At 37.3% G+C, this 13,864-nt stretch overlaps 1 protein-coding gene across 8 annotated transcripts in view; it reads left to right on the plus strand.

Moving 5' to 3' along the window:
- Positions 1–13,864, plus strand: part of APOO (apolipoprotein O) — a 32,702-nt gene that overhangs the window by 13,821 nt on the left and 5,017 nt on the right. For all 8 annotated transcript variants that reach the window (XM_037377143.1, XM_037377140.1, XM_037377139.1 and 5 more), the window contains 2 exons: positions 475–566; positions 6,111–6,218. In XM_037377143.1, the coding sequence (XP_037233040.1) occupies positions 475–566; positions 6,111–6,218 (200 nt within the window). The remainder of the gene's footprint in view (positions 1–474; positions 567–6,110; positions 6,219–13,864) is intronic.

The following is a 13,864-nucleotide window of genomic DNA, read 5'->3' on the forward strand; positions in this document are numbered from 1 at the left end:
AGCCCATATTTGTGAGGCAAGGTAACTTCCAAAGTTTGTATTGGAACAACTCTTGTTCTGCTTGATGTATCAAAAGAATGCTATTATCCTAACATTTCTTTGCTCGAGTTTTTCCTTTTAGTTTAGAAAAGAGGATCAGTTGGTATAATTCTCTTAAATGTCTCTTAACTGTGGCTTCTAGTTCATTATTCAGTACTGAAATAAATTGTGTATTACTACAGTAAATATAGCTGTAAGTTATTTTTCATTGTGGAAATATGTTAATAAAAATATTCTCTTAAAAAGGTTAAAAGAATAATTACGGATCAGAGTAATCATGTTTCTTAAGAAACCAGTAGGACTGAACAGAAAACATGCTAAACTATTTAATAAAATTGTTTTGGTTATAAATAAAAGGTTAGGGCCATTCAGCTGTCTTGCTTAGCATATACGCTAACCATGTTGTGGGTTTTTTGTGTTTTTGTTATGAAACAGGCTCAAAAATAAAGAAGTTAGTGTATCCTGCAGGTCTCATGGGTATTGGTACCTCCCTGTATTACCCTCAGCAAGCGGTTGCTATTGCGAAGGTCAGTGATGATACCTTTCTTTAGAGAAGTGTCTTTTACTTTGATTATTGCCTCCTACCTTCAAATTAACTGATAATCCATTTTTAAAAGCCCTGTCAGTGTGCTTGGCGCTTAACAAATTGGTAGTTGTTATGTCAAAGAACACAAAGTCCAGGCTGAAAGATGATCACACATTCTGGTTTTTTGTGACTTTTTTTTTTCTAACATTGGCAGTAGTGTGTGTAGTTTGAGGAACATAATTATTTTTCTGAATCTCTAACCTCAAGTAATTATAAATTAATGTAAATATGCTTAGTATGTACAGTTTGTGTGTTTACTTGCTGTACTGAGGAAGCCTGAAATACCTTGAGAGCAAATGAAAACAGGGTTTGGAAGGAAGGAAGGAAGGAGGGGGGGAGGGGACGGGGAAGATTCTATAGAGAAATCATGAGAATGACATTTTGAGAAACATTGCTACTGATGTTTTCTGCTTTTTGTTGGATAGAATTTTAAGAAAGATAGCATGCATATTCTGGAATGGTGTGAGAATTCTGCTGATTAGATGCCTTTCCTATTCATCCGTTGGTTGTTTCAGGCATGTAAGAAACAATGTTAACTTACACTTGCTTAAGGGCTTTCCGGGGGGGGGGGGGGGGAAGAACCAGGCAGGAGGAACGAAGATACCAGACGGTTGCTTACCGCCCCTGCTGATTTCAGTTCATATGCCTTGCTGTCCACACTTAATTGTACTGACAGATTCCTCAGTTCTCCACCACATTCTTGTTCAGATCCAGCCTTTAACCACTCAGAGTGCACATATTTTAGTGTATCAGAAATTCTTTATATTTCAGGCTTTGGTAAATTATTCAGTTATCAGTGATTTGTGAATAACACAGATGTCAGGATGAAAATATGATATTCAAGAACATATGATGTTCTTTGAAAACTGAAAGGTCATTGACTTAGAGTAAAAAATGCTGGGTTTGAACTCTGCCAGCATGGTCATACCCTGATGTTTAATGGAATCTTTTTAGTGCTTCTGGGATTCAGATGCTCTGAACACAGATATTACTGTGGACTTATTCTCAGGGAGTGAAAATTATGCAAGTGGCAGGAAAAAAAATAATCAAAATGTAAGAAGTTTAGACATTCCTGTTGGAAACTCTGTATTCAAATTCTAGTTGCCTTCTGAACAGTGAAGTGGGAAGTGATTGAACAGTGTTCAAACTGATGTTATTGTTTTTAAAGAAGCTCAGTTCAGTCTTAACTGTGGATTTGTTACTAACAGCTTCACAATACTGTGTTTGTTTTAGGGAAACTTTGAAGTGCATGATTGCCCTTTGATTAATTCACAGTTCTTAGTTTGACTGTAATGAAAAATCTGATATGAGACCATGAGCCTGAAACTTGATTGGAATAGCTTTAGCTTTGTTGACTTGGTCAGGACACTAGACATAAGAGTTTGGAAACTTCTGTGAAGAGGGTGATATCCTAGATACTGTTTTGGTTCCTCTAATCTCTTGCACTTTTTTTTTAACCTGCACTCTTTTTTTAACCAAAGTTTGAAGCAGATATTAATATCCATAATTTTTATGCTTTAATCTGAAATTGGAAGCACTTTCCTCTCTAGTAATTACTTTGAAATGTTTCATAAGCTTGTAAAAAACCCACCAAACTTCTGTAAGCATAGAAAGGGATGCTTGCACTACAAGGCTTACTTGCCAAGTTAATAGAACAGTATATGAAATATTCTGGAACATAAATTTTAGAATTTATTCTTTATGTTCTTATTTTTCTTCCACATTTGAGTACTGCATCACAGCTTTTTTTATTTACAGTGGTATAGTTCCCTTTGTTTGGTAAACTTTCAGTTTTGACTGTACTTTAAAAGACTAAAAAAATTTTTAGGTGGGTTTTGTCTATGTCCTCCACCCTTCCCACCTTTATATTAAAGACTTTCCATTGGAGAGTTGGAAATAAACACAGCAAAATGTGTTTGCAGTTGAGGTGCAACACTTGATGCATCTATCTGGAAGAAAAAAATTTCTTAAAATGTGAGTTGCAAAGTGAAGTTATAGCAACAGTTCATAATTGGTAATATGTAGTTTTCAGACACTATTCATCTAACTGGAGATAAAAAATAGTTTGTGCATTGTTTCTTTTTTTCCTGCTTTAGTAATCATTCTAACAAATGACAAATTTGTAAAGGATTTATTTCCTTTGCTAGTATTACTTTAATTTGTATCACTCTGAACAAATGGTCAGACTGTATGTGTGGTAAGGGAACTGAATTTAATACTAAACTTTATTTTGGTCTGGTGGAACTTTAGTGTTTTAGAACGCTACTACTTTCTAGCTAATCATAATACACTCAAAATGTTTTGTGTTTATTGTGGTTTATCTTCTATCTGGAATAAACTTTCCCTTATGAAGTTACCTAAATCACTCTCCTTATCATTAGAATTAATTTTTGTTCCTTGTTATTAGAACATCTCAAATTTTCTAAAGTACTGTGTGTTATGCTCACCTACTTGAAAGGAAGAACAGCTTCCCAATACCTACGTTTATTTCTTTATCAACTAACTAAATTATTGCTGTGTCTTTTGAACCTATACCTTGTCACTTGCCCAGTTCAGTCTGTAAGGCATAAACAGTTGTACTGACATAACTGAGAGCATGATGTGATTACAGAACTGTGGGTTGAAAAGGAGGAGTTGGGGTCACTTGGTCCACATTTACAGCAGAATGAAATGCTTGTGAAATTGCACTACGACTACTTGGTTAACAATGTAAATGTAGAAAAGCTGGAAGATTCTCAGTTTAGTTTCTCAGCCTGCAATATAGGTAAAGAGTTGCTAGCCGTAATTCTGCTCGATAACCTTGACATAAAACATACGTTATAGTCAATGTTACATGCTTACGGTCCTGTGTGGAATTACAATGTGGGAGTTCGTTTACATGCAAATTAGGCTTTAGAGACTGCTGATGCTAGCCCAGTAGTGCCTAGTAGGGGTGTTTGTGGCCCAAGGTCAGTTTCTAACTATTTCAGAGTCCCAGTTGAGAACCACTCAGTCTAACTTTTGAACTTGTTTGTTCAAATTCTAGCATACAAACTTACTTAATGTTGCATTGAACAGAGATGGTATTTTAGCATGTTGTAATTTAACACAAACGAGATGGAAATTGTTGTCTTCCAGAAGTTAAGAAATCCAGATGACTGCATGGAAAAAACTTATCCCTCTTTGAAAGGAACTCTTTGTATGAATGTTTGAATGAATGCTTTGAAGGGTTGAATGGCTTCTATTATTATTGTTCCTTTTACTTTTCCTGGTTTGAACTGCCACTCCCAAAAATCGTGGTGGCAACTGCAGCACCCACCTGCTTCCTCTTCAACTGCTTCGTGAGAGAGTGGTGTGGAAGAAGATCCTAACAAATGACTCTAGTGTTGCATTCGTAAGAGGACACGCATTGGGTACTTCTAAAAATTTCTTGACTGTGTTCCTCTTGACCCTGTAACATACAGCTTACAGTCTGTCTAGAACTGTATTTTTCAGCTCATGCAAACTGTGAACGTGTGCGCGGGTCCCAGCTCTTAGGAGGAGTGTACAGTGTTGAAACACTGGTTGACTGTGGCAGACTAAACTATCTGGGTTGCTGTACCTTGTGATGTAGCCGCTCTACTCCAGCAATGTGAATGATCAGTGTCTCAGCACAGTTTGTAATTCACTTGATTGTATGACTCCTATAAGAATACTTTTTAAAGTTTGTAATGTTAGCTATGTAGTGGTTTAATCTATTTTAACAGAGTATTTTTAAGCAGGAACAAGAAATAACTTATGGATAGCTGTAGTTCTTTCTGATTTTATGCTGATGGCTGTGTCCTCTGTAACGTTGCAGACAAACCGCTCTGTTTGTTTGTTTATAGTTGTTATTTTTCAGTCCTTATAAGTTTGTACTGCATGCGCAACTGATCTCACTATCCTTCCAGGTGAGCCATAGGCTCCTCTGCCTTTCAGAACTATTTTGTTGAGGCACATGAGAATGAGCACTCCTGATACTGAAAAAGAAGATAACAGTTTATAGCTGTAATGTTTGAATTGAGGGATTTTTGAGATTTAACACATTCATCCCTGGAGCAGTTGATGTACTTTTTTCTGATGACCTTTATCACCCTCAAATACAGAGGAAACTCAGTGCATCATACAGACTTGTTTAAAACCACAGTATAACTGTAATTGTCAAATGTGGTGACAAATATGCTAGTTCTTTGTATTTAAAACAGACATAGTTTGGATTTATTTGTGACTCAGAAATGTAGTTGCTGTTTTGGGTTTGTTTTCTCTTAATTATTATGATTTAATAGCACCTTCTGTAAGGTTTTAATGTGATCTCTGGCCAGAAGCACATTTCTTACCATTGTGGTATGTTAACTGGTGTGCTCAATGTTGTTCAGACAAACTGAAGGAAGTGGTTCTTCATACCTTGCGTGCCCAGCAGTAGAACTTTTTGGCACAGGGTGTTGTGAATGTTAGAAATTTGCAAGGGGTTCAAGGGAAAGTGCAACAAGTTCATAGAAGGGAAATTCCTTCGACGTTATACACATAGAAATCAATTCTGGCTCAGGAAATCTCTGAGCAGTGATTTGTTGGAGGCTGGAAGAAACTTGTGAGAGAACTGTTTCGCAAATGTCTTTTATGCTTGCACTGTTCTCATGGCTTTGATTTTTGCAGCTTTGCCTGCTGTGGGAGATAGGGTAATACCTTTTTATTTCTTGATGTCATAAGTTTAATAGCTGCCTAGTTGGGCAAATTGTCCGGTTTTGCTGTTCTTCATTTGTAAGAAAACTAATAGTGATATGAAAGTGAGTACTGCCCTGAGCCTAGAGCTGTAAAAACCTAACCCTTGAGATTTAAAGGATGCTATGAATATTACAGTTCCATATTATCCAACAGGAGATACTCTTTTGTTAGGTTTAGGGGTTTTATCTGTTGGTGTGATATAGCAAACACTGTCTTTACTACCTGTCTTCTGTTTTGAGAATTGACGACTCTTTTCATTACAATCATCTATCAGCAAATTGGGGCTTTCTTCTAAATATCAAATAAAAAGAAACAAAGGGGTACTCTTACTGTTCTGTCAAAACAGTGAAAATGTAAAATAGTAACAAAGCAGGGCTTGCTTGTGGGGTTTTGGTTGGGGGTTTTTTTGGTCTTTAAATGAGTATGGTCAAATTAAGAAATAATTTTCATATGGAAATCTGTTGAATACTAAGAAAACCAGAATTGTTTCCATGCTTCATCACTCCACCTCCTTTTATACAGTTGTATCTTCAGGTAGTCTTGAAACAGTTTTTAAGCAAGTCAACTTTTCTTATTCCTCATGTGTCTTCCTGCCTCCCTGCCCCCCCCCCCCCCCCCCCCAGGTGTTTATTAATGCTGTACACCTTGAGCCTGAACAGAAAGATGTTAAGAATCTTGTGTTTTGAGACTACTTCCACTTAAACAAGAAGCAAAATAGTATTTCCCAGGTGAAATTAATGCTTTCTAATATCTTTTTGTTTCAAAGGTTGCTGGTACACAGCTATATGACTGGAGTCTTCAGGGATACATTGCTGTAGAATCTCTCTGGAAAGATAATCCTAAGAAGAAGAAATCTGGGGAGAAAAGTGGTAAGGTAAGAAGTCTGAGGAACTTCTGATTTCTGAACTTACCACTGCGTTTTTCAGACAAAGACTATACAAACAGTGGTGGGTTTTACTCCACTCTGACTCAGCTTTTATTTCTGAAGACAAAGATTTCTTTCCATCTTTCTAAGCTGTGGAAAAATATTAAGCTTGTTTCAAGTTATACTTTCAGAAATGATGTTTGGAAGTAATCATCAGTGTGATTTACTAAATTTATATATATAGATTTATATTCATATATATAAATATAACTTTAATAGGGAAGTTGGGAGTATTGTGATTGGAATGCTAGGGACCAAGGCTCTTACAGTCTTAAGTAAAGAAGAAACAACCCTTTTTTTAAAAGTAATTTAATTTGACAAACTCCATCTTAAAAATCTGAAATTTTTTATTACATATTTCCTCTCCAAAAGCAAAAAAATAGAACTGTTTCCAATTTGTTCCCATTGTGGTTTTTTTCCTTTGAATGTTCATGTGAACACTTGCTGTGACATGATGATGTCATTGTGTGCTGCTCTATTAAATGTTACTATCTAGTCATATTTAGGGATATGCAGTTCTTAAGGATTTAGTCATAGATAACTGGCTGTGTGGTTTAATACTTACAGCCCTATTTTAGGAAACTTTAGTTTAATCAGTTCTAATCCAAAAGACTGACAATACAAATTGAGTTTCTTTTGAATCCGCCTTGAACTGGGCATCCTGGTGAGGTACCAAGCGCAGTCATTGCTGAAAGTTTCTGCTTTCTAGATTTCCAATTGTTGAACACTGTATGAGGGGTTAGACTAACATTCATATACGTAATTTCCCCCCCCCCCCTTTGTTTTTTTTTTAGTTAGAATAATGTTCATCTTTATTTTCTGCAAGTCACTTTTTTCTTTTTAGTCTGGCATTACTGTTGTGTCTTACATGAAGCAGACGCATCTGATGACAGAGCAAGTGCTAACATATGGCTTTGTTTTCCAGAGTTTGGCAAGCACTGAGGTTTCTTTTAAAATAGCATTTTTGAATTAACATTGCTAAACAAAACTAAGTGGACACCTGCATGCTTACTCAGCTTTAGAATGGAGCAGCTTTCCTTATTTTCCCCTACAGAGCAAATATTCATAAATACCACTCCCCCCCAAATCAGAAATGATTGTATTTTGCTGCTTCAGATGCATTTTGCATTCTACAAAATGCTACCAAGTTTCAAAATAAGTGTAGTGTGATTGATTAATGGTATTAGTTGAAGATTAGCACCAACTTGTGAAGAAATGGGAACTTGTTATGATGAGTCATTATATTATGTAATGTCCAGATCATAATTTACAACCTGCCTGAACCTTCTGGACTTAAATGTCTTAATGATGTTTTTGGGTTTTATCTACTAGATATTTCTGTTACCACACAGGAGGAAGCTGTCTCTGTAGTTGTTCCTCTCCGAGACAGATAGGCAACTGACTTCTAGGGAATATATGTAGATGGCTCAATGCAGCAGAGCGTAAGAGACTGGAGAACGGTGCAAGTTGATTAAATGTGTGCCAGGGAGAGCCTGAAAGGTTTTTAGGGAATTTTTTTAACTGCTACTTAAAGAAATAAAAGTTAAGGTGTGTAACATAAAGCTGCTGTGGTTTTAAAGATGGCGAGTTTAGAAGTAACTTTAATTCCTGATTTCTAAGCATTATCCTTGTTTTATTGATACAAACTGCTGCCCTAGCTGCAGACTGCTCCCTGTCTCTTTACTTGTTTAATGTAGCCTGGCAAAACTAACAGGTAATTTGAAAACAACTTTGAACCAGCAGAAAGTCTTAGTCTTTTGCTGTGGACCTCCTGATTGAGCCATAGTTGTCAACCGGTAGTAGTTCATAGTACGTTGACAATGATGTGTAGCTTCTGGGTGGTTGTAAACCTGAAGTCCTATCTGACCAGAACATGGTATTTTCAACCCAGAGGGCTAAGATGTAAGAGGGACAGCCACTGAGAGGGATATGTTCTCCAAAATGGGCAATTGCACTTTTATAGATTGAAGGTCTGGGATCAAGTTCTCTGGGTAGGTCTAGGTGTGGGACTAGTTCCGAACAGTCTGGTTTGGGGAAACGCTCATGTGTCCTGTCAGTTGCTGAGTCTATGAGAATGCAGACTTTCAGTGGATTCTCCTCCTGTATTGGCCCTAGGTGCCTCCAGTAAATGCATTTGTATAGCTCTTTGAATAAACAAAGGTTAGTCAATTATACTGTACCTTTCCTAAAACCTAGGCTGTCAAAAAGTATCTCAAAAAAGTAGGCAACACTGTTTCAGAAAGACAAACTGACAGTATCAGTAAAAATTAGCTGAGCTTTTTATTTTATTGTGTCACAGGCTTTCAAAAGGAAACATTTGGTTGTTATTGGAAGGCAAAAACTTCTGAAGCTTTCATCTTATTATAAGGCTTATTCAAGCACTTGCTACCTCAGCAGAAAAACAAACGACATGGTAAAATTGCAGAGGCCACTAAGTAAACACACTTCTTTCTCTTCCTCCTTGCAGAATCTTTAAATCGCACCCCTTGGTTGCCAAAATATGTTAATTGCACAAAGGAGTGAATTGTCACTGAATGGTTTCCTCCTGAAGTTCATCTTATTGTTCAGATATTGCTAGTGCAAACTGTTGCCTCTTAACTTGGTGGATTAGGCAAGACCCAAAAATCCTGTGACTCGAATGAAGAACCACTACGCACTTTATGGAATTGCCTGCATTTCAGATGTTCAGTGATCTATTACCACTGGAGCATACAGCCTCATTATTTATTCTCTGAAGTTGTTAAAGAGACGGTATTGTCTCCCTAGTGTTTAGAGAAGGTGAACAGCAGTTGTAAAAAGTCACATGCTTTTGAATTCACTAGAAGTGGACTGTAAAGTATTTCTAATGGAAGAAGTCTGCTCTGAAACTTCGTTTTGCCTGCATTGGTGAAGCAGTATAAAATACATAGTTGAGACTTTTGTGTGTGTGTGTTAGTTTTTTAGTAGTTTTTAAATTGTCTTGTGGGTTTTGTTTTTAAAAAAAGTCTTGTGATACTTTATCAGGATGTGGTCAGTCACAGTTAATAATGAAAACTTCTGCCTTTTTTTTTATGCATACAAGCACTGGTATGTCCCTAACATGAGAAGTGAGAGGTGAAATCTAACCCAGAAAAACTTTTTTAGTCTCTCTAATGCTGTATGGTTATACTAATGCAAAAAAATACTTTTTATTCATGCAGATGATACTGATTTGGTGGATTCAATCAACTTTTCCAGCAAAAGAATTCCTGTTTAAGTTGTATTTTTATTGGAGCTTTTACTGATACAGAAGTGTTATGGAAGAAAATAAATACTTCTAACTATGATGTACTAAAATTGGCAAAGCATTCTAGGATACATTCTGGGGTGTCTGTCTTAATTTGACAGCCCTGTGAAAGAATGGGTTAGTTTTGTATATTTATTTATTATTGTCATACTAGGCAGCTAGATTCCTTAACTAGTGAAGGCAAATATAAATATTATTCTTGAGTTGTTACAGCAGATGTAACCCATTTCGTGAAACCGTGCCAGAGCAAAAGATGTTTTTTGTTTTTGTGACATTCACTGTAGCATTTTCCTGTTGCTACACAAAAGATTCTTGCAAATAGTCAAGCAATATATGGGTGGCTCTTCTTGGCTTGTGTTAATGTGTTACATTGCTCATAATCTGATAGTCATAGGTACCACAGCTGTGCATAGCTTCATGTTTTTGCAGCAATATGTCATTAAAATAGATGTGGTATGTTAATTTTCTGAAGGTTTTATGAAACAAAAACCTGCGCCAAATTGAGGTCATAGCAACTGAAGTCTAAGTTCTGCCAAGAAGGATGAATTCCAGGACCTTCTGCTGCTACATTTTAAAACACTGTGGCTGGAAACCCCTCCATACAGCAAGTCAGCCCAATAAGGTTTTGAGTACACTGTTCACAGTATAGCATTCTGGTATCCTGAAACTGGCTTGCTGAAGGAGCCAGCTCTGCAGGATGTCAGAATGAACAGCCTCTACTAAAACTACACCAAGTACTGTCAGTAAAAATCAGTGTTCACATTTTTGATTCCCAGAAGGATGAATCCTTGTCCTAATACGGAACAGCAGGAGTAGTTATTCCGCTTCTGTATACTTTACCTTGATACAAAGTGGACAGCTTCTCTACTTCTTCCCCCAGGTAGCAATGGTAGAAGAAATGCAACCATCTGATTGGGAGGCCAGGTATATTTTAAGGGGTTTATCTTCTGAAAATCTCCTGCTTACTTGAGTGATCTTTACTCATAGGAAGTAATTCCACAAAAATCAGTGGAATTAGTATTAGCACTTATCAGGTTGTAAATCTTCAGAGGAAATGATAGTGACATGGAAGGTGTCCCTCAAACCTTGTTTATTTTAGAGTTAGTGTGCAAAATGTATGGAGAATCATACCAACTTATGCCTTTATGCAGTTTTTTAGAATTATGTGTTTGAAACCCTTTTATGTAGCCCTAAGTGGCATCAAACTTTTATTACTGGGGCTTTGCAATTATGAAGGCTAATACGCTGCATTGCCTTCAGCTAGTCTTTGTGACTGGTTCCCTACCCACCCTGGTGTCTTAACTGGTCCCTCTGCTCTGCCCAGTAATATCATAGTTCATGCAAGATCATTTGTTTTCTTCTTTGTGCCTGTGAAAGTGTTGAACTAACTGAACTGTTAAGCCAGTGAATTGCAGCTTCTGGGGTTTTTTATTTTGTTTTGTTTTTTTACCACAGCAATCTCTGTTTAATACTGGCTGAGTTTATCAGCTTTAATACCTGTCCTTAGATCAGAGGGATGGACGAACCATAGCAGCTTAGGGATTTTGTGCAACAGCATAAACTTAAGGACTGTGGCTTTCTATGCAAAGGATTATAACTTATTTACAGAAAACTGCTTAAAGATCAGTATTTCAAAGCCACAGTTCAAAACATACCACCTGTAAGTTTCTAACCATCGGGTCCTGTTTGTCAGTCAGCTCGTTTCATGTTTATGAAATGTAGCCTTTCTGCCCTTCCTCTTCTGTTGCTGGTTTCGATACTTCCGTAATTTGTACTGTTATATTGTTCTGCAGGGTTATCTCTTTTACTATAATGACTTTGTCTTCTGAGTGACAGGGGTGTGTGTTGAGGCACCAAATCACTTAAACCCAGGTTTTGTTCCAGCCAGTGAGCTAATATGTATTGAAACACATAGACAAACAAATTCAGTTAGTTCTCACTTCGCCTTGTCTTTATACCACTCAAAAGACCTCTGCTGTATTTTCAGCTATTCTGGATTCTGCCTCTTCCCCTGACACTGAATTGTGCAGCCTTTGTTTTTACATAAGTGGCCAAAATGTGAAAAACCGGAACAGCGTTAGGGCTCTAAAAACACCCTCCTTTTCAGGTCTTGTTCCTTTATTCACGTGTGTGTTCCTTCCCACTTTGGTCCAACCAGTACTAAGATCTTGCAGAAAATTGATTATTTTTTTCCCCTTCTTCCTGTCTGTCACTTAATTGTTTAAACAGCTTCAGAGATGGAAAAAAAACTCTTGCAGCTTATTGTTTGGTTTTCATTATTACAAGTGCTAGCTGGTGACAAGTACTTCCAAGTGCAAAGACTGCTCAGCTTTGGGTGGTGGTTTCCTGTGCTTGCTCAGAACAAGCATCAGGGAAATCATGGAGATCAACTTTCCTCACCTTAAAGCTCTGGTGGATGTTGTGGTGTCAGTGTGTTGACTGGGGAGCTTTACCATCAGCATCATAGGTTATGACCGTAGCAAACCTTAACTGTGTTGTAAGAGGAGAGTTTTCAAGTCACTTGCGTTTTACAGGGTGCTCGCAATAAGCAGCTGAGTGAGCTTCTTTCCACAGCAAATGCTTTATAAGACTTATCTTTGGTAGCTTCTGAACAGACAAGCAGGTCATCTGAACTAAAAGATAAATATCTACTGACAGAAGATAGCGTTCCCTGTCTTATGCTCTCCTTTTATCGTTTGGTAGTAAGAACAATAACAGAGCAAAGCCTGTAAAAATTATTACTACTTTTGGATTGGATCCTTAGTATGGGCAGTGGTGAGTTTAGATGTGTTAGAGGTGGGAAAGAAAGAACCTACTCCGCCTGCAAACAGTTGGGCTTTTTAAGGGTAACTTTGAAGCACTTTTTCAAACGTTACTCTTACTTTTGAGAGTTAAGGTCAAGCTCAACTAAAAGTGAGAGTAAGTTATTGGTTGACTGGGGAAGGGTGAATAAGGTAACCCAGTGATGTTCTTTTTATTCTTAATACACTGCAAAGAAGAGAGGACAGGATAAAAGGTAAATTATAAATCTGTGAGCCCAGATAGGCCTTTTTTCTTTTGCAGCTGTTGTTTTTCTGATGCTCAGGCTCCACCTTTCAAGTGTTCTTCATAAGCATGAGAGATGTATACCTACCTTTGGAGTTAAAATTTCCATGGTTAGGTGCCAGTGTAAAGGGGCCTGGCCATCTGCAAGAGTTTTTCAGAGGTAGCAACAGAAGCTAGCATCTGGCTAGGCTGTAATGTGAGAAAAAAGCCACCACATTTGGGGTGTTTTGGCATTAGGCTAGGTTGTTTTGGGGCACTTTTCTCTGTATGGAAGGAAAATTTTCAGAGAAATCATTGTGGATTTTTAAGTTTGTTGTTTAAAGTTTAGGTCTCGATTTATCCCTGTTAGATACTGTGAGCTAAATCAGGGTGGTTTTAAATCACATACTGAAACCTTACAAAAAGCATTGTCTCCTTAGTTCCAATATGATTTTCAATGTCAAATAATGATGATTTTTTTTTTATCCTATGGAATCCCAGTGTATTTGAACAGTTTGCTAATGAACATGTTAGAGAGATTTTTTTTTTTTATCAGTGACCTTTTGGTTGAAACTGTCAGAAGACTAAGAATGCAAAATATTTCCCCTTCTGCTGTAGGATAGAGCTCTGATACATGAACTCCTCTGGCCACCCAGATATATTATGGAGTGGTTGTGCTGAGCCAGAAAGACAGTCTTGAATATGTGCCTGCCACTAATTATGAGAGGGCATTATGGCACAGAGGAGATTTGTCTCCTGGGTCATTGATCTAAACACATTTTGTGCTTCTGATCTGGTTTTGACTGTGACTGGAAGACTTTGATATACTTAGTTGAAAAATGAGATATGTTTATTTCCTGTGCCAGCTCAAAGGATGTCCTTTTCTGGCTACCGGTATTGCTGCTTGGTCAGTCTTGCTCAGGCTCACCATTTATGGAGTGGGCACATACAGTGGGTGGATTTAAAAAAACAGTTCAACAAAGGAGTTTGTGTGAGGAGTGACAGTTTAGTAATGGATTGGCTTGAATTAAATAACTTGGGTTTAATAGATCTAGTGAAGAGAAGCCCTATGATGAGATCTACAGAGCTCACAGACACAAAGGAACTGAGCAAGAACTCCTGTTTTCCTCTGTGTGTGTGTGTGTTGCTTTTGGTGGGGTTTTTTCCTCTTTCAGGACAAAAAAAAAGCTTACCTGTATGGTATTTGCTTTTTACAAGTTAAAACAAGTAAGTGGAAAAGCGTAGAACTCTCTCTGAATGGCTTATTTTTAGTTCATTTGTTAGGTACTGAGTAATCTGAGATGAG

This window comes from Falco rusticolus, chromosome 2, assembly GCF_015220075.1.
Source record: "Falco rusticolus isolate bFalRus1 chromosome 2, bFalRus1.pri, whole genome shotgun sequence".
Lineage (NCBI taxonomy): Eukaryota > Metazoa > Chordata > Aves > Falconiformes > Falconidae > Falco > Falco rusticolus.